Source organism: Narcine bancroftii, chromosome 3 (genome assembly GCF_036971445.1).
Source record: "Narcine bancroftii isolate sNarBan1 chromosome 3, sNarBan1.hap1, whole genome shotgun sequence".
In the NCBI taxonomy this organism is placed as follows: domain Eukaryota; kingdom Metazoa; phylum Chordata; class Chondrichthyes; order Torpediniformes; family Narcinidae; genus Narcine; species Narcine bancroftii.
Genome location: NC_091471.1, coordinates 327,013,867 through 327,034,016, shown reverse-complemented (window position 1 = coordinate 327,034,016; position 20,150 = coordinate 327,013,867). Strand labels below are relative to the sequence as shown.

At 54.8% G+C, this 20,150-nt stretch overlaps 1 protein-coding gene across 2 annotated transcripts; it reads right to left on the bottom strand.

The window, feature by feature from the left end:
* Positions 1-1,089: 1,089 nt before the first annotated feature.
* On the bottom strand, positions 1,090-19,844 carry kcnd1 (potassium voltage-gated channel, Shal-related subfamily, member 1). 2 transcript variants are annotated; one of them, XM_069929112.1, is made up of 7 exons: positions 19,307-19,844; positions 11,274-11,971; positions 9,199-9,361; positions 8,593-8,679; positions 7,563-7,658; positions 6,959-7,206; positions 1,090-1,776 (listed from the first exon to the last, which is right to left on the bottom strand). In XM_069929112.1, the coding sequence occupies exons 1-7, from the start codon at positions 19,733-19,735 to the stop codon at positions 1,581-1,583; spliced, it is 1,917 nt and encodes a 638-aa protein (XP_069785213.1). In that variant the 5' UTR covers positions 19,736-19,844; the 3' UTR covers positions 1,090-1,580. The 2 variants fall into 2 exon arrangements, with proteins under 2 accessions (XP_069785213.1, XP_069785214.1); XM_069929113.1 differs by having other exon boundaries at positions 6,989-7,206.
* Positions 19,845-20,150: the final 306 nt, after the last annotated feature.

The following is a 20,150-nucleotide window of genomic DNA, read 5'->3' as shown; positions in this document are numbered from 1 at the left end:
TGAATTACATGCTGGAAGACTATTGCCTGGTGTGGGGTGATTAGGGGAGGAGGGGGGGACAGGGCAAGAGACCCATTTGCATTGTTCAGTGCACTCTTCCATGGGACTTGAGAGGGCAGTGCTCTTCGGTCCCTTCCTGACCCCCTTATCTACCAGTAGTCACCAGGGCCCGCTACCGGCCAATAGGTAGCCACAGGGGTAACTGTTGGCCAATGGGGAGACACCAAGGGGACGACTGGCCTATGGGCAGCCAACAGGGTGCTCTACCGGCCAATGGGGAGCCACAGGGGAAATTGCCTGCCAGTGGAGAGCCACAGGAGAATCTGCTGGCCATTGGGGAATGAAACAGAGTGCACTCCTGGCCAATTGGCAGCCACAATGGCGGATTTCCCTGTGTGACACCGCCCCCTGCTGGGTGGGTGGGGGAATTTACCCACGCTATCGCATCTCTTGCTGGGGGTGGGGGGGGTTGTCACTGCACAACAGTGCCCCCTGCTGGGGATCTCCTGGATCGTTTTCTCGACTCCTGAGGGCTTCCCAAAGCAAATTGTCCACCCCCTGTGCCCCCACCCAACAATGTCACCCATTCCTTGGCCCTCCCTTCCCTCCTCTGCCCCAGAGTGATGGGACTGGGTGCAGGTGGGCAGGGTCAGGTGGGGAATAACCAGCTCCCTCCACCACTGAACACCCCCCACCTCACTCACCCTATGTGGTGCACAGCAGAGCCCATCTCCCCGAATGTTCATGCTGGAGTCCTGGCAAAACTCGCACAGGCTCTGGCTCATTGTTCACACCCTCTCCCTTCCCCTCCCCTCCTTTCCTCTCCCCTCATCTCCTTTCCCCTTTCTCTCCCACAAACATACGTCAGTTCTTTGACATACACTCATTCACTCACTCTCCTCCCCTCTTAACTCCCTCTTGCCACCCCTCCTCACCCCTCTCTTCTCCATACTCCTCTTTCCACCCTCCCTTCCCATCCTCCCTCTTCTCTCCCCCTCTACTCCTCCCTTCTCCTCTAATCTCTCCTCGCCAATTCTCTTCTCCCTTCCCTTTCACCTCCTCTCCCCTTCCTCCTCCCACCTTCTCCCCTCTCCTCCGTTCTCCCCTCATCCCTTGCCTCCTCTCCTCTCTCCTCTTTCTCTCAGTCACACATACATTATCCCACTCCCTCTCCCCTTTATTCCTCTCTTCCTCCCTCACTGTCAAATCCCCTCGACACGCCAAGCCTTGCCCACTGAATGGGATAGGGGGGGCAGGGAGGGGAGAGAATGGGGAAGATACCCCCCCCTCTCTCTGCTTGGGCTCGCACACTGGGGAAGAGGTGGGGGGGGGGGTGTGGGTCACAACTCTGCCAGAGGGGTCTTGGCTTTGTACCCCACCAAACTCATGCAGAGGGATTCTACGAACATCCCTAATAACAGTGCTTCTCATCGTGTGCAAGGCGGCAGGTTTCTCAGCCGGTTACCTGGCTGTAACTAGCATAACTATCGCTGGTAACCTGGTCTGTCATGTTCCGCCAATCTGCTTGGATACAAGTTCAAAGCCCCCAGCCGGAGGGGGAAATCCGGTCTGGTCAACGGCTACAGGGACGAGATCCGGATCGTGTCCTGGGTGTAGGTGAGCCTGGAATTCCGCGGCAGGTCGGGGGAACCAGGGGGGCTCTCCTCAGGGGTGTCAGCGAGGGGAGAAGGCAGCCCCATGTTCGCCTGATCCAGGTCCGAGGGGAAACAGTTGAGTTTCACTGTGTTCGGGAGCTTGGCATTGAGGCTGGATCGACTATGGGGGGTGGGGGAGAGAAGGGGGGAGAGTGTGAAGGGGGGAGGAGAGGGGGAGAAAGGGGGGAGGGAGAGGGGAAGGGGGGAGAAGGGGAGTGGGAGGGAGGGAGAGAGGGGTGGTGAGAGAGGGAGAAAGAGGGTTGAGTGAGGAGAGGGGGAGAGGGGTTGGGGAGAGAGGGAGGGAGAGAGAAAGAATTAGACTGAGCCATTGAATTAGATTTTTCTTGCTTTTTGTGAGAGATGAGTAAAACTAATATGAAAATATGTGTAATGAATAAAGCCAGTATGAATAGGATAAGGGTAGACACCGACAGGATACCCCCTGGTCCTCCAAGTTCACAGAAACAGCACGTAGGCAGACAGGATTGCCGAATGCCAAACTCATCCAGGAGGCAGAAGAATGTAAGGGGGAGGGTACCTCTACACTGAAATAAACTGTATAAAAGTTGGGTGAGCCCCAGTGTGTGTGTGTATTCCCAGGGTAAGGGGAAGCACCCAACTTTGCATTGTTGTATAATAAATGTTCTTTGTTCTCAATTTTTGTCTCGAGCGAAATCTGTGAAGGTACTTCTGTTTCTCACACTTTTGAATTTGCATCCGACCAATGGGTGGGTGCAGGAATCCCGGGTCGAGGAGCCAGAGGGAAAATATTGTGGAGGATGGAGACGGTTCAGACGTTGTAAACATGGGTGCTGGGGGGGTGGGGCTCAGCCGGTCTCACAGAGTCCATAGAAGGTAAAGATCCATCACCAATGTTTCAGGCTTGAGCCCTTCATCAAGGTACAAGTTTAACAAGTCAGGGATCTGAATTAAAGACTGGGTTGATAGGGGGAGGGGTGGAATGGAGGGGGGGGGTGTGGAAATCGAGACCAACAGATAGAAGATGTTAATTGGATATGATAAGAGGAAAGGGGAAAATCGATTTGGGCTCTGTGAAAGGAGATGAGGAAAAAGGGGAGAGAGATAGAGCAAGTGAAGAGAAAGAGAGAGAGAAAGAGAGACAGAGACAGTGAAAGAGAGAGGTGGAGAGAGACAGAGAGACATGGAGAAGATGTGAGAGGGAGATGGTTTAACGGAAATTCGAGAAGTCAATGTTAACACCGTCCGATTGAAGGGGGCCCAGTCAGAAGGTGAGGTGTTGTTCCTCCAATTTGCAGGCGGTCTCAGTCCAGCCGTGCTTGAGACCACGGACAACACGCTGGCAAGGGGAACGTGGCAGGGAATCAAAACAGGCGCCTCCAGCAAGATCCCCACTACTGTGGCGGCTAGAGCCAAGGTGCTCGGCCAAGCGATCTCCTGGTCTGCGCCCGGTCTCTCCTTTGTGAAGGAGACCACAATAGGGGCACCGGATGATGTCATCGACCCCCACCCCCCCCCAAGCAGATTCACAGGTGAAGTGTTGTGTCTGCTGACCTCCGCATTACACGAGATTTGGCGGGTCAGTCAGTGCCCGTGGAAGGAGGCGCAAGTCCTGTGCATAATGAGGGACAGCGGAGAGTTGGGAAGGGGAAGGGAGGGGTGTGGGGAGAAGAACAGGAGGTGCTAGATGGAGATGTTGACTTGGGCTGAGCTGGGCAATGACAGAACCAGACAAAGGCAGCCGGCGGCAGGAGTGACAGGGGGATGCTCACGGTGACTCCGTCTGCCTGACGGCGGAGGTGGTAGATACTGTACGTTTAACCTTCAGCGGACAGTACATTTCCAATTATCTGAAAAGCTCAGTTCTCCAGACTTCTTAAAATCGGCTGCAACATGACTTCACCAGATGGACAAACTGTTTTTACCCAACGTGCTCACGTGGGGCTCTGACGTGCCATTAGCACCAGTTTGGTGAGTGGTGTGGGCCGCCTCGGTGACCACCACCCAGAAACACCAGCCTCCACTGTCACACGATCTCCCTCAGCCCTGGAACACAGCAACTCATACCGACGGCTGCTCTTTGCCAGTCTTCGGGACCCCAGGGCTCTGCACCCTCCCCCACCCCCTGCAACTGGACCCTTAACTTCCTCGTCAGGTGAGACCACCATCTGTATGAATGGGAGATAACAGACAACATCTCCCCCTCACTGACCCTCCACACAGGCGGGCCCCAAGGACACATACTCAGCCCACTGTTTGGCCCGGTACATGGCCGTGACCGGCACAATTCCAATGCCATCTACAAATTTGCCGGTGACACTGCGGTTGGTGGCAGAATCCCAGACGGCAACGAAGTGGCGCGCAGGAGGGAGATCAATCGGCTTGGAGAATGTCAGCAACCTTGCGCTCAATGTCAGCAAAAAAATGAGGAGACTATTCAGTACCGAAGACTCCCGTAAACTCTCTACAGGTGGGGACGGTGGGGAACGTTCCAGCCGGTTGGAACGGAGGCGCCAACTCTCAGGGTGAGAATAAACTCCAGAGGGTTGTTCACTTCATGGACCATAGACTTCACTCCATCGAGGACATCGACATGAGGAGATCTTCTATCCTCAAAGACGCTCCCCCACCACCATCCAGGCCATGCGTGGCTGTAGCCCACAGTGGCCTCTCCAAACCAGCTGCTACAAACTCAAGTAGGCTCAAATGCTCAATCATTGAGAGGATGGACACTGGAGTGCAGGAAGTCGGATGCCGAAAGAGGCTGCGAAATGTACAGGCTACCGGGGGGACACAGCTTCTGTTGGGGGCTTGAAAGGCGAGGGTAATCGAGGTTGTGTGGGGGGGGAGGCTTCAACCTCAAGGGCCAGCAAGTGGTGAGGGTAGTTTGAAAAAGACAATTTAACATCCAGAGTCCAGCCAAGGCTGGGAAAGCTGGCCTTGAGGGGCAGTCACCCACAGCAGCCTTCCCCCATTACCCCCCCACCCAGCCAGTGAACCGGCTCCCGAAATGTAGATTGACCTGTGTCCAACAGGGGTTTTTAGCTGGGTCAGTGACGTCTATGTGACAGAAGCACATCTGGACCTGGGGTGGGGGGGGTGGAGTCAGCCTTGTGCCAGACTCCACAGCATGTACGTCGACTTCTCCGCAGACAGCATGTACAGCGATACCACCAACGTGCACGCAACGTCTATGGTAGCCCAGTGCAGAATACTTCACCGCACTGGTCGGTCCCGGAGATGGAGGGGGGGGGGGGGGGGGGGGTTGACCAGCGAGGAGAGACTGGGATTCTACTCACTCAAATCCAGAAGGATCACAAGCTCAAGGGACAGAAGCCACTAGGGCTCATCGTGCCTGTTACATGACTCGACACCTCGTTCCAACGTCCAGCCTTTTCCCCACATCCCTTACTTACGAGATACTTGTTCATTTCTTGTTTAAACACTCCAGTGATCCAGCCTCCGGGGAAGTGTCATGGATCAGCAGCAGGGAGGTGCCAGGGATTGGCGACGGGGAGATTTTGGGGATTGGAGATGGGGAGGTTTTGGGGATTGAAGACGGGAAGGGGCCAGGGAACGGCGGTGGGGAGGTGCCGGGGACCGGCAGTGGGGAGGAGCCGTGGACCGGCAGTGGGGAGGAGCCGTGGACCGGCAGTGGGGAGGAGCCGTGGACCGGCAGTGGGGAGGAGCCGTGGACCGGCAGTGGGGAGGAGCCGTGGAGCAGGTGATGGCCGATACAGGTATCCTGCTGATGCTACTGGGCTGCTTAAAGCCATTTCTCAGTTATCTGGATAAATGCAGTTAACCGATACATGGCCGGTCCCGAGCGTTCCGGATAATTGGAAACGTACTGTGGTAAACCACTGTAATGTCTCATTATATGGTCAAGCATGCCTATTGGCCGGTTGTACCTGTGGCCCATCCCCACAGACTCCTGTATAAAGGTGATTATTCCCTGCAGCTCGTATGGACGGATTGGGGGACGTGGGGTGACGGGACCCCGTCTGCCCTAATGAGCGAGATACTCGCTCTAACCGAGGGCCACAAGCCTTGCCTGCTCTTTGAGTGGCTCTTTCTGGAGCAGCTGCCCTAGGACTTCAATGTCTCGGCGGTGGAGATTGTCTAAGGTGCGCCTTTGATCATCTCCAGGGAGTTCCTGCGGTGACCCTCAAGAACCCGCGGTGGAAGCTGGGGTCCCTGGTCTCGTGAGAACCTCCACTGCACAGCCAGCCCAAGCATAGTGACCCGAAGGACTTAAGGACTTGATAGTAGATGTTCATGAGGAGGGGCACGCACGACCACCATTACAACGACCGTATGAGGGGCCCCACATGTTCATCAGAGACAATGATTCCACCTCCTCGACATCGGCGGGAAGGACGAGACCATTACCATCAACTGCCTGAAACCAGTGTATCTGGACAGTGATGAGCTAGTCTGCACTCCACCCCCGCGACACAGAGGCAGGCCAGGTCGCTGGTTCTGGTGGGACCGCACACGAAGGCGCAAATTGTCCAGTAAACACAGCGACCGCGTGGACCTGGGTGGGGGGGGGGGGGGGTGGAGGTCCTGTCAGAGTCCTGTCCAATCTGTCGGCCGCCCGAGCTCCAGATTTATTAAAAAAACTTAGATATACAGCACCCTAACAGGCCATTCCACCCCATGAGCCCGTGCCGCCAATTTACACCCCATTAACCTACACCCCCGGTATGTTTCGAACGATGGGAGATCCCCCCCAGGGAAAACCCATGCAGACACGGGGAGAGCATCCCAACTTCTGACAGACAGCACGAGCATTCGAACTCCGGTCGCCAGCACTGTTCAGGCGTGGCGCCGACCACGCTGCTCGAATCTCCGACAGTCAGGAAGCCTTAGCTCCCGAGGGCCCTTTGGGAGCCCCCTCCTGCTCTCGACCCCCTCTCTAATTCAAAATCCGGTTCACTCGATCCCATCTTCAAAAGCCCGTGCGAATCCCTCAGTCCATCGCTGGCCTGCCGCAGTGGTCACGGTCCACTGCTTCTCCATCACAACCAGGGTAGGGAGGGTTCTCCCCATTTTATGGTCCCCACCCACCCCCACGGTCTGCTGCCCAGATATTGGGAACAGATCTCCTTGGTCATGGGGTTTTAAATTAAACAACCATGGGCTCCTCTAGCAGGCCGTTAAGACCGGGCAGTATGACCCCTGCGGAGCAGGGCAGTGTCTCCACTCCCTGCTCCTTGCCCACCCTGCTGGAGCTGCACCTGCTGTTTTAACACTGGCCTAGGGATGGACTCCTCCTCCCCTCTGCTCTCCTCCTTCTCCCCCCCAACCACCCACCTTACCCTTGTGAGACGGCAGACTTGGATATGTACCGGACCTGCGTGGCACTGAGTTCCTGGGCGCTGCTTGCCCTGCTGACGGTGGTGGCAGAGTTGACAAGGTGGGACAGGCGCCTCTTGCACAGGCGGGGGCAGCAGGAGGAGGAGGGCCCGCGAGATGAGGCCACGGACGTGCTCCGGCTGTGCCGGAAAGCCAGCGGGTCCGTCATGCACGCCTGCGAAAAGTTCCGTTCGTCGGCAAACTCGTGGCACTGTAGGGAGGGGCGAAGAGAGAAAGAGAGAGAGAGAGAGAGAGAGGTGGGTGGAAAATCATCCCAAACTCGTCCCCGAACTCCCACCTTCCCTGCCCCGTTATCCCCAACATCCCACCCCTTCCCATCCCAATCCCACTCTATGCCTCAGGAGGGGTGATGAGGAGGGAGCTCCGTGCTGTGGGAGGGGGCGGTGAGGAGCTCCGTGCTGTGGGAGGGGGCGGTGAGGAGCTCTGCGCCGTGGGAGGGGGCTCCGTGCTGTGGGAGGGGGTGAGGAGCGCTCTTGGCGTTGAGGAGAGGGGGGCAAGGAGGGTCCTGAGGAGGGAGAGGGTTGAGGGGACTGGTCCCAATCTCACCGTGGTCTTCTCCAGGCAGTGCAGGAGGTGGTGATGCTGCTGCTCAAACACGGAGGTTTTCCGAGCAAGTAGGGCCTGTGTATCTGAGTCCTGATCCTTGTTGGGGGAGGGCAGAGAAGGGGGGGGGGGGGGAAGGGGAAGAGAAAAGGTGGGGTAGAGAGAGGGGGGGGGGGGAAAGAGGTCAGCTTTATTCTACAAACAAGGCCACAAAGCATCTCCCACCTGTACCCACTCACCCTGCAGCTGCCTGAACCTCTCTGTTACCCCTGACCCATCATGGTGGGGGGTGTTCGGGAAGTAGGAGATCAAGGAGGCAAAGGTCCTGCAGCAATTCCCCCTCCCCCCAACACCAAACATCAGTCCCAACACTCCCACAGATGTGTCATCTGGAATAACCATGTGACTCCAGCCCCCCACACCCCTCCCTGTCTCTGTAACCCACTCTGGTCCCCTACACCCCTCCCTGTCTCTGTAACCCACTCTGGTCCCCTACACCCCTCCCTGTCTCTGCAACCCACTCTGGTCCCCTACACCCCTCCCTGTCTCTGTAACCCACTCTGGTCCCCTACACCCCTCCCTGTCTCTGCAACCCACTCTGGTCCCCTACACCCCTCCCTGTCTCTGTAACCCACTCTGGTCCCCTACACCCCTCCCTGTCTCTGTAACCCACTCTGGTCCCCTACACCCCTCCCTGTCTCTGTAACCCACTCTGGTCCCCTACACCCCTCCCTGTCTCTGTAACCCACTCTGGTCCCCTACACCCCTCCCTGTCTCTGTAACCCACTCTGGTCCCCTACACCCCTCCCTGTCTCTGTAACCCACTCTGGTCCCCTACACCCCTCCCTGTCTCTGTAACCCACTCTGGTCCCCTACACCCCTCCCTGTCTCTGTAACCCACTCTGGTCCTCACACATCACCTTCTCATCCAAATTGTTCGTAGTCACAGGTAACACAAGTGGGATGTGGTTTGTGACCGTACAGTCCGCAACAATCCATGTTCAGGGAAGCCTCACGGCAGGGGGTGGTTTACCAGATTCAGTCCTCCGATCTCCTTGTACTTGAGGAAGGCGTTTGTGGTCCCTGACTTTGCAAGACGAATTCTGGCCATCCGAATTTTCTGCACATTAATAAAATGCTGGTGAGATTTGGAGAGGAGAGTTGGAGACTCAGGGGGCAGGATAAAGAGAGAATAATCCTGGGGAGTGAAGCTCCCAACACGCTATCCCAACACACACTCCCGGGGGGGGGTTGGGTGGGAGGGACACAGTGTGAAGCTCCCTCCACACCAACCCGTCACACCCTCCCTGGTGGTGGGGTTGGACAACACAGGGTGAAACTCTCCACACACTCCCCCGAAGGTGAAACAGAGTGAAGCTCTCTCCGCACCCTCCCATCACACACTCCCCGGGGGGTGGGTCACAGAGTGAAGCTCCATCTGCACCATCCTGTCACACACTCCCGAGTTGGGGGGGTGGGGTCGGGTACATAGTGAAGCTCTCTCCTCAACGTCCTATCACACACTCCCTAGGGGTCAGAGTCGGGTTGCAGCTCCCTTGTTATCAGAGGGTCGGCCTCACAGGGACAGACACTGGGGGGATGGGGTGGGGGGAGGGTCTGATGGAGGCCTGTTCCCCACCTGTTGAGCTTTCATCTTGTCTGCCCGTTGGTTCTGATGGTAGATCCGACTGAAGTTGGAAACGATGACAGGGACAGGGAGCGCGATGACCAGCACGCCACTCAGGGAGCAGATGGATCCGAAGATCTTGCCAGCAATTGTGTTGGGAACCATATCCCCGTATCTGAAACAGCAATGTCCCCCCCCGTCAACTCCCCAAGCCACAGTCCCTCCTCCCCCATGGCTGCATCTTCTCTCCTTCCCTCTCTCTTTCTCCCTCCATTCTTTCTCATTCCCTTCCCTCCATCTTCCCATCTCTTTCTTTCTGGAGCACAAATAGGCCATTCAGCCCATTGATCTGTTCTCCCATGACCTGGCCTTCTCCCCATTACCCCCTCCCCCTCACCCAAGCTAATCGAGAACCCCGGCCTTAAACACACCCAATGACTCGGCCTCTGCACCCGCCCGTGGCCACAAATTCCACAGATTCACCGCCCTTGGGCTAAAGGAATCCCTCCGCATCTCTGTTCTAAGCATCCGCCCTTCAATCCTGAAGTTGTCTTGGACTCTCCCACTGAGGGAAAACAACCTTTCTACATTGAATCAACATTCAAAATGTTTCAGTGAGATCCCCCTCCCCCACCATTCTCCTAAATTCCAAACAAGAGCCGACAAACGCTCCCTGTACGATGACCCTTTCATTCCCGGAGCGAAACTCCTCTGAACTTTCTCCAACGTCCCCACGTCCTTTCTTCAGCGGGGAGCTAAAAACTGCTCACGATATTCCACGTGAGGCCTCACCAGGGCCTCATAAACCCTCAACAACACATCCTGCTCTAGGATTCGATTCCCCACCCCCGACTCCACCTGCGGGTTGACCTTCAGGTTGTCCTGCACAAGTTCTCCCAGGTCCTTTTGCATCTGGGGATTTTCAATTTTCTCCCCATTTAGAAAATTGCCTGCCCAGTTATTTCTTCTACCCAAATGCACGACCAAACAAATTTCCGATATTCTCACCCCCTCTCCTTTCTTTATCACTCTCCTCTCCCCACATTTTCTCTCATTCCCCATCCTCCATCTTCTTATCTCATTTAACCCTCTCTTTCTTTCTCAAATCTTCTCCCGTCTCTCACCTTTCCTTCCTCTCCCTCGACCCTTCCCTCAGTCTCTCTCTCTCTTGAGGAAGCACGTAAAAGAGAGAGGGAAGAAATGACATACAGAGGGAGAGCGAGGAGGAGAGAGGTTTCGGCAAGCAGGAGAGGGTGACGGAGGAGTGGGGGCACACAAAGGGAAGGGTGCGAGGGGGCGTGCATTGGACAGAGGGGTGCAAGGGGAGAGATGGGGTGTGAGGGGGGCACGAGGAGCAGAGGGGGGCATGAAGGAGGGGGCCACAAGGGAGAATGAGGGGGGCGCGCATTGGACAGAGGGGGATGTGTTGGAAAGGGGAATGAGGGGAGGGGGCGCAAGGGGGAGAGAGGGGCATGAGGGGCCAGGGCGCACATTGGAGAGAGAAGGGCATGAGGGGAGACAGGCGTGTGTTGGAGAGTGGGGCACGAGGGGGAGGGGGTGAGTCAGAGAGAGTGGGGTGATGGAGAGAGATAAGAATGTGATGGAGATAGGGGAAGAAAAAGATGGCTGGAGAGAGAGGGGGAACGTCTGGAGAGAGAGGGAGGGGTCGGACCTCCACCCCCTAAAATGATAAGAAGTCAAAATGACTTGATCCAGTCTGTAAAAACACATTTTTCTTGTTTATTTTCATTGTGTGATGACATTGTTTAATGGGTTTATTGTATTGTATATGTTGAACGTTTAATGGGTTTGGAGGGGGGTGGCAAGGAGGGAGGGAAGGGAGGGGGGGAAAGGGGAGAAAATGCCACTGTGTATATTTAAGAGGGAAATGTTTGTATGTATTTTGGTTGATATGGTTCATAGTGTGAAAAATAAAAAAAATATTAAAAAAAGAGAGAGGGGGAGGGGGTAATGTCTGGAGAGAGAGGGAGGGGGAATGTCTGGAGAGAGAGGGGGAGGAATGTCTGGAGAGAGATGGAGGGGGAACATCTGGAGCGAGCCCTCCCCCCCTCTACGGTGCCACTCACCCCAGCGTGGTCATGGTGACGATGGTGTACCAGAAGGCGGCGGGAATACTGGTGAAGTTGGTGCCAGCGGTGCCCTTCTCGGCGTAGAACATGACGGTGGCAAAGATGATAATGGCCATGGTGAGGGAGAAGAGGAGGAAGCCCAGTTCCGAGGCACAGCTCTTCAGGGTGTAGCCCAGGATGCGCAGCCCCTGCGAGTGTCGGGAGAATTTGAAGATGCGGAAGACGCGGAAGACCCGCAGGGTGACGAAGGCGCCGCTCACGTCCTCATTGGCAGGCACCAGCAGCCCGATGTAGTAGGGCAAGATGGCCACCACATCGATGAGGCTCATGACGCTCCGGGCGAAATGCCAGCGGCTGGGGGCAGCGAAGAGACGCAGCAGGTACTCACAGGTGAAGATCAGCACGCAGGCTGTGTCCATGCAGACAAAGGCCAGGCTATATCGCTCGCCGCAGGGCATCGCCCGTGGCGAACGCCCATCTGCTGCCTGGCACGGCACTGTCTCCACCACATTGGCCACCACGGACACCGCGATAAAGAAGCCTGTGACGTAGTAGAAGACCAGTGCCACTGTGCTGGTGTGTGGGTTCTCGAAGGCCCGCCACAGCCGCTGGCGCCCGCTGCTGCCTGCCGGCAGTGGGGTGTCTGCACCCCCTTCCCCGGCCTCGCCATCGTCAGCCAGTCTCTCCGCACTTTCCTGCAACACAGGACGCAGAACGTAGAAGACCTCCAGCACAATACAGGCCCTTCAGCCCACAAAATAGAGAGGCTGCAGAGAAGATTTACTAGGATGTTGCCTGGGTTTCAGAGTTTGACCTACAGGGGAAGGTTAAACAGGCCAGGACTTTACTCCCTGGAGCGTAGATGATTGAGGGGTGATTTGATATTTAAAATGATGAGGGAGGCAGAGAGAGTTACTGTGGACAGATTCAAACAAGAGGACATAGATTGAGATTCAAGGGAAATTTCTTCACTCAGAGGGTTGTGGGAGCAGTAGACCAGGGCTCGGTTTTAATAGTGAAGGAAAAGTTTGACAGGTGCATGGATGAGAGGGGAAGGTGATGGGCTGGGTGTGGGTCACGGCACAAGGGGAAGGTGTTCAGCACAGACCAGAAGGGCCGAACTGGCCCCTTTCTGGATGGTAATTGTCGTGTATGGTTAATATTTTCTTTTAATTTATGGGAGCAAGATTTTCAACTCTCATTCTCAGACACTACATGGGACTCTAGCTTAAAAATGGTAAATTCCTCCTCTTTATATGCCCGTCATTCTCTTCTACAATTTAAAGTAGTACATCAAGTCTACTTTTCTAGTTCAATTGGCTGAATTTCTATCTATTATTTCTTTGAATTGTGGTAGATGAAAAACTGAAGAAGGTGCTTTATTACGTGTTTTGGGCCTTGTTCCTTCTGTTCCAAATTTTGGGAAGATATAATTTGTGCCTTATCTTTAGTTCTCAATGCAAATCTTCCACCAATTTTCTTTTTTTGGATCAACTAAGGTCAGTGATTTGAAATTCTATCCCTCGGTCATCCCTGTTCCTTCCCCGATTGTTGGACGTTCAGCATTGATGAGATGGGGAAAGTCGCTGGCCGCCTCCTACTCATGCTCAACGGTTTTATAAGGGAAGATCATAAGATCACAGAACAGAAGCAGGCCATTCGGCCCATTGAGCCTGCTCCACTTCACCCCCACCCTGAGCTGAACCGTTCTCGCCTCTGTTCCGTTTCAGCCTCTTCCCCTTGATCCCCTGACTCATTAGTTCCCAATCATTCTCCCCCACCCAACCAAAAACTTCCTCAATGACCGGGCCTCCACAGCTGAATACCACAAATCTACAACCCTCTGGCTGAAGGAATTTCTCCCCATCTCTGTTTTAAACAGGTTTCTTCTCATTCTCAGACCGTGCCCCTTGATCCTGGACTCACCCACCAAGGGAAACATTCACTTTAACTCAGTCCAATCCTTCCAGTGTTCAAAGTGTTTCCATGAGACCCCCTCTCATTCTTCTACCCTCCAATGAGTACAGTCCAAGATCCCCTGCATTCCAGGAATCATCCTGGTAAATCTCCTCCAACATCCCTTTTCTAAGAGAAGGGGCCAAAATGCACACAGTTACTCCAAATGAGGTCTCCCCAGGGCCCCATAAGCCTCATCAACACCTCCTTCCCCTCATACACTCTTCCCCTTGAAATGAAGGTCAGCATAGCATTCACTGTCTTTACTGCCGATCCAACCTGGTGCTTCACCTTTAGATGATCCTGCACGTGGACCTCCGAGTCCCAAATTTGGAATTTTCTCCCCCTCCACATAATCTTCTGCCCGTTTATTCCCTCTCCCAAAACGTCCAAGTGAACATTTCCCAACCTCCTATCTCACCTGCCATTTCTTTGCCCACACACCTAAACTGTCCAAGTCTCTCAGCAACCCTTCGGTTTCCTCAACATGTCCTGCTCCACCACCCATCTTGATGTCATCTGCAAACTTGGCCACAAAAACATTCAACCCATCATCTAGATCATCGACGTACACGGTGAACAGAATCGGCCCCAACACCGACCCCTGCCAAACACCACCAGATGACATACCAGTTTAACCTTTCCCTGGAACTCAAATTCTGAAGACACGGCAACATCCTAGTAAATCTTCTCTGCCCTCTTTCAATCTTACTGATGTCCATCCTATAGTTTGGCGACCAGAACTGCAAACAATACTCCAAATTTGGCCTCACCAATGTCTTAAACAACTTCAACATAACATCCCAACTCCTTCACTCAATACTTTGATTTATAAAGATACCATTTCTTTACAACCCTGTCCTCCTGCAACACCACCTTCAGGGAACATCATCTCTGTATCCCGGATCCCTCTGTACTCCTCAGCGCCCGGCCATTTACCGTGCATCTCCTATCTGGGTCTGCCCTTCCAAAATGCAAGCACTTGCCTGCCCTAAACTCCATCTGCCACTTTCTGGCCCAGTCTCCCAGCTGCTCCAGGTCCCTCTGCAAACCTTGATAGCCTTCCTCGCTGTCTACAGCGCCTCCGATCTTGAGTGTCATCTGCACGGGGATTGACGGCACACAGCGATAGTCCCGGTGCCAATCCCTGAGGCAGACCACTAGATCACAGTGCTCCAGTCAGAGAAGCAACCACCCACCCTCTGCTTTCTCCTACGCAGCCAATTTCAAATCCAGTTTACAATTTCAAATTCAGTTTACAACCTCTCCTGAGAACATAGTGTCTGGACCGTCTGAACTGACCTCCCATGTAGCAGATTTTCTTAGACGTCTTCCTTTTTCTACCTGCCTTTTTCCATATCACCTCTTTCAACTTCGAAAAATATGGACTCTACTTCTTGTATTGCTGTTGAAACATTGAAACAGGAAAAAAAGAAATTACTGAGCTTTCCCTGAGCCCACCAGCAGCTGCCCATTCCACACTCCCAGCACCCTCTGCGTTAACCCACCCCACCCCCCCGACATCCCCAGCACCTTAAACATGGAGCACAGCAGGATGGAACAGGCCCTTCAGCCCGCAATCTTGTGCCAATCCATATATTCTCTACCCCGTCACCCTCTATTTTTTTCCATCCGTGTGTGAATACGTGTCTCTTAAATACCCCTACTGTTCCAGCCTCCACCACCACCCCTGGTGAGGCATTCCAGGCCCCCACAACTCTTTGTGTAAGAAACCTTACCCCCTGACATCTCCCCGAAACTTCCCTCCTGACATCTCCCCGAAACTTCCCTCCCTGACATCTCCCCGAAACTTCCCTCCCTGACATCTCCCCGAAACTTCCCTCCCTGACATCTCCCCGAAACTTCCCTCCCTGACATCTCCCCGAAACTTCCCTCCCTGACATCTCCCCGAAACTTCCCTCCCTGACATCTCCCCGAAACTTCCCTCCCTGACATCTCCCCGAAACTTCCCTCCCTGACATCTCCCCGAAACTTCCCTCCCTGACATCTCCCCGAAACTTCCCTCCCTGACATCTCCCCGAAACTTCCCTCCCTGACATCTCCCCGAAACTTCCCTCCCTGACATCTCCCCGAAACTTCCCTCCCTGACATCTCCCCGAAACTTCCCTCCCTGACATCTCCCTGAAACTTCCCTCCCTTCACTTTGTACAGACATCCTCTAGGGTTTGCTGATCACGCCTCGGGAAACAGGCGTTGGCCGTCCACTCTATCGATGCCTCTCAGAATCTTGTTGATCTCGATTAAGTCTCCGCTCATCCTTCTACGCTTCAATGAGAAAAGTCCCAGCTCTGCTAACCCTGGCTCATAAGACTTGTTTCCCAATCCTGGTGAATCTCCTCTGCCCCATCTCCACACCATTCACATCCTTCCTGTAATGAGGTGACCAGAACTGAACAGAAGTAGGGTCTCACCAGAGATTTGTAGAGTTGTGACGTGACCTCTCAACTCCTGAACTCAAACCCCCGACTAATGAAGCCCAGCGTCCCATAACTATCCCATCAACCTGTGCGGTGACCTTGAGGGACATATGGATTTGGACCCCAAGGTCCCTCTGTTCATCCACACTGTTCAGTAACTGACCATTAACCCTGGACTCAGCCTCCTGGTTTGTCCTTCTAAAATGCATCATCTTACACTACCTGTCCAAATTTTTCTTAAATATAAATAATTGAGCCCACATTCACCACTTCACCTCATTCGACATTCCCATCGCGCTCTGCGTGAATTAGTTCCCCCTAAACGTGGCAGCCCTTTCAACCCCAGGGGAAAAAGCCTCTGATGATCCACACGATCAGTGCCTCTTACACACCTCCATTGGGTAGCCTCTCGTCCCCCCACCACTCCGTTGAGAAAAGGCCACCTGTTTTCATGAGGCCTGCTTGCTCGACCAGGCAGCAACCTCGTGAATCTCTGCACCTTCTCTACGGCTTCCACGCCTGTCCAGTGGCGAGGGCGACCGGGACTCCAAGTGGAGTCTGGACCAGGGGCCGAAACAGCTGCAACATAAACTCAATTCGATCCCACAATGAATGAAGGTCAATCCACTGTTTGGCTTCTTCACCATGGAGTCGACCTGCTTGGAAACGTCTTACAGGCTCAGACCCCGAGACCCCTTTGATCCTCCATGTTGTGCCCTTCTATTTGACCAAAATGAACCACTTCATCAGGGTTGAACTCCATCTGCTGCTTCTCAGCCCAGTTTTGCATCCTATTCATGTCCCATAACCTCCTGCCCACCCCCAATCTCAACCCCCCTCCCACCTGTAACCACTCTCCTCCATCAGACCATCGCGGCACGGAAGCAGGCCCCTTCCCTCCTTTCCATCTGTGCCTGCCCAAGAGGCGGGCCCAGGGGTGGAAGGGAGCGGAGACCCGGTGGGGTCCAATCACCACCCAGTCCCAATGCCGACGGCTCCGTGCAAGATTTTAAATGGCCAGGAGCCAAGACGGCAGGTTGGCAACAGCCTTCAGGGAAGCGGACATTCACCGCAGGGCACTGGAGAGACTGCCCTCCCCCAACCTCTGAGGAGAAGCTGAGGAGATGACTGCGGTGACAGTGGGGGGGGGGGGGGTCCTGCGGCTGAAAGAATCACAAAGGCGGCCGGGGCTACTGGTGACTCAAGGAACCCATGTGAGAAACCGCAGTCGAGGGATTCACGCCGGGCTGCGGATGGCCAGACTCCGGCTGAAGGGGCGCTGGGTATCAGAACCAGGACGCGAGAGGGCACCGAACGGCTTCCTGATCCATGTCAGAGGTTCAGATCTGGAGCTTAGGCCACCAATGGGTCGGACTGGACTCTGCGGGAGTGCTGGAGGAGAACCCACGGACACTTGATGACTCGGGGCGGCGGGGGGTGGGGTTGCTTCTCTCTCCCCCCGACTATGAGGCACCGGGAAATTTCCACTGATGGTGAATCTCTGCCGTACGGTAGCAAAAGGAAATTTTGTGCAACATTTTCTGTTTTGTTGACTATTTTAAATGGTCCCCTATTGTAAGGCGCCAGTCACCCTCTGCATCCCTGCATCTGCCACCCTCCACGTCCGCCACTCTCCACATCTCCACCCCCCACCACTCTCCTTGTCTCTGTGCCCGCCACTCTCCACGTCTCCCTGATGTCTCCCCTGAACTTTCCTCCCCTCACTTTGCACAGATGTCCTGAAAGTGGTGTCTCAGGTAGATGGGGACATAAAGAGAGGTTTTGGCATATTCATCAATCAACATATCGAGCCCAGGAGCTGGGATGTGATGGTAAAGTTGTACAAGACATTGGTGAGGCCAAACTGGGAGAATTGTGTGCAGTTTTGGTACCGAACTACTGGAAAGATATCAGTAAGATAGAATGAGGGCAGGGAAGATTTTCTAGGATGTTGCCTAAACTTCAGGAACTGAGTTACAGGGAAAGGTTAAACAGGTTCAGACTTTATTCCCTGCAGTGTAGAAGAATGAGGGGAGATTTGATCGAGGTGTTTAAAATTACGAGGGGGAAGGACAGAGTAAATGTTGGTCGGCTTTTTGTACTGAGGGTCAGTGAGATCCAAACCAGAGGTTAACGGTGAAAGGGGAGAAGTTTAGAGGGAAAAAGTCTTCACGCAGAGTGTGGAACAATAACATTTAAGAAAAATTTGGACAGGTACGTGATTGTTTGGAGGCCCTGAATTCCAGTGTGGGCACGTCAAGCATCTCATTTAGGGCACCAGCGATCGGGACCGGGGTTCGAATCCCAAACTGTCTTTAAGGAGTTTGCACGTTCTCCCCAGTCTACCTGGGGTTTGCCCCGGTGTCTCCAGCTTCCTCCCACCATTCGAAATGAACCAGGCTGTAGGGTGTAATTGGGCAGCACGGGCTCGTGGGCCGAATAGGCCTGTAACCGCACTGTATGTCTAAATTTTAAAATTTAAATCTCTTGTGAGAGAAAGAGGGAAGAATGGCAGGGGATGGAGTTCAGACAAAAGGTGCTCATCAGTGAGAATTGATTTTGGCTCTGTGAAAGGAGACAGAGAGAGAGTCAAAGAGGGAGAGGTAGACAGAGAGAGACAGGGAGAAAGATGGAGAGAAGGAGACAGGGAGAGAGGGAAAGAAGGAGACAAAGAGGGAGAGAGAGATAGAGAGAGGGAGATGGAGAGGGAGACCGAGAGAGGGAGACAAAGAGAGGGAGATAGAGAGGGAGACAGAGGGAGACAAAGAGGGAGGCAGAGAGACAGAGAGGGAGACAGAGAGAGGGAGACAAAGAGACAGGGAGAGAAGGAGACAGGGAGAGAAAGGGAGAGAAAGATGGAGAGAGGGAGAGGGAGACAGAGAGAGGGAGAGGGAGAAAGAAAGAGGGAAAGAGAGATGGAGAGGAGACAGAGAAGAGAGAAAGAGTGAGAGGGAGACAGGGAGAGAAGGAGAGAGGGAGAGGGAGACAGAGAGAGGGAGACAGAGAGAGGGAGACAGAGAGAGGGAGACAGAGAGAGGGAGACAGAGAGAGGGAGACAGAGAGAGGGAGACAGAGAGAGGGAGACAGAGAGAGGGAGACAGAGAGAGGGAGACAGAGAGAGGGAGACAGAGAGAGGGAGACAGAGAGAGGGAGACAGAGAGAGGGAGACAGAGAGAGGGAGACAGAGAGAGGGTGACAGAGAGAGGGTGACAGAGAGGGAGAGAGAGATGGAGAGAGGAAGACAGAGAGGGAGAGAAGGAGACAAAGAGGGAGAGAGAGATGGAGAGAGGGACAGGGAGTGGAGAAGGAGAGGAGATGGAGAGAGGAAGACAGAGAGAGGGAAAGAGAGAGACGGAGAGAAGGAGACAGAGAGAGGGAGATGGAGAAGGAGAGAGGAAGACAGAGCCCTAGGGTAAAAAGATGGGGGGTTTAACAGAAACCAGAGAAGTCAACGATAACGTCATCCAGATAGAGGGGCCCAGATGGAAGACGAGGTGCTGATCCTCTGATTTGCGGGCGGCCTTAGTCTGGGGAACAGGGCAGGGGTATTGGAATGGGATATGGGCGCCATTGTGGCAGATTTTCGCCCTACGCCTCACTGAGCTGGGCGCGACGCTCCCCGTCGGCAGGCCTGACCTTCTTACGGTCGCGGTATTCCTCGAGGCAGCAGTCGCCAATCAGCTCCGGCACGACGCCGAAGAAGGCCAGCTCCTCGTCGAAAGCAGCTAGGCACTCCTGCCGTGGGTAGTGGAGTTTGCCGGTGCGGTAGAAGTTGAGAATGTGCCGGAACATCTCAGCATCACGGTCGAAGAAGTACTCCTGGGCTTCCTCACTGTAGAAGAACTCCTTCTCTGAGCTACCCAGGAGTGTGTCTGGGTAGCGGTCCAGCGTCCCCTTCCAGGTCTGGAACCGGCGCCCGCTGACATTGACCACCAGCAGCTCGTCTCCATGCTTGCTGCCGCGACCTGCCACCGGCGCCCGAGGCATGGGGGCCTTGGCCAGAGGCAGCCAACCCACTGCCGCAGCGCGGGCAAAGGGGAGCCAGGCTGAGACGCCGGCAGCCATGGCGCCAGAGAGGGGGGAGGAGAGGAGAGGCGAGAGGAGGAGTGGGAGGTCGCATGCGGCAGAGATGAGTGGGGGGGGTGGTGGGCGTTTGAGGTGGAGCGAGAGAATGAGGTGGGGGAGTCAGGGAGGTTGTGAGGGGGACTCTGGGGTCAAGGGAAGGAGGGGGAAGGGGAGAGAGGGGAAGGGGAGAGAGGGGAAGGGGAGAGAGGGGAAGGGGAGAGAGGGGAAGGGGAGAGAGGGGAAGGGGAGAGAGGGGAAGGGGAGAGAGGGGAAGGGGAGAGAGGGGAAGGGGAGAGAGGGGAAGGGGAGAGAGGGGAAGGGGAGAGAGGGGAAGGGGAGAGAGGGGAAGGGGAGAGAGGGGAAGGGGAGAGAGGGGAAGGGGAGAGAGGGGAAGGGGAGAGAGGGGAAGGGGAGA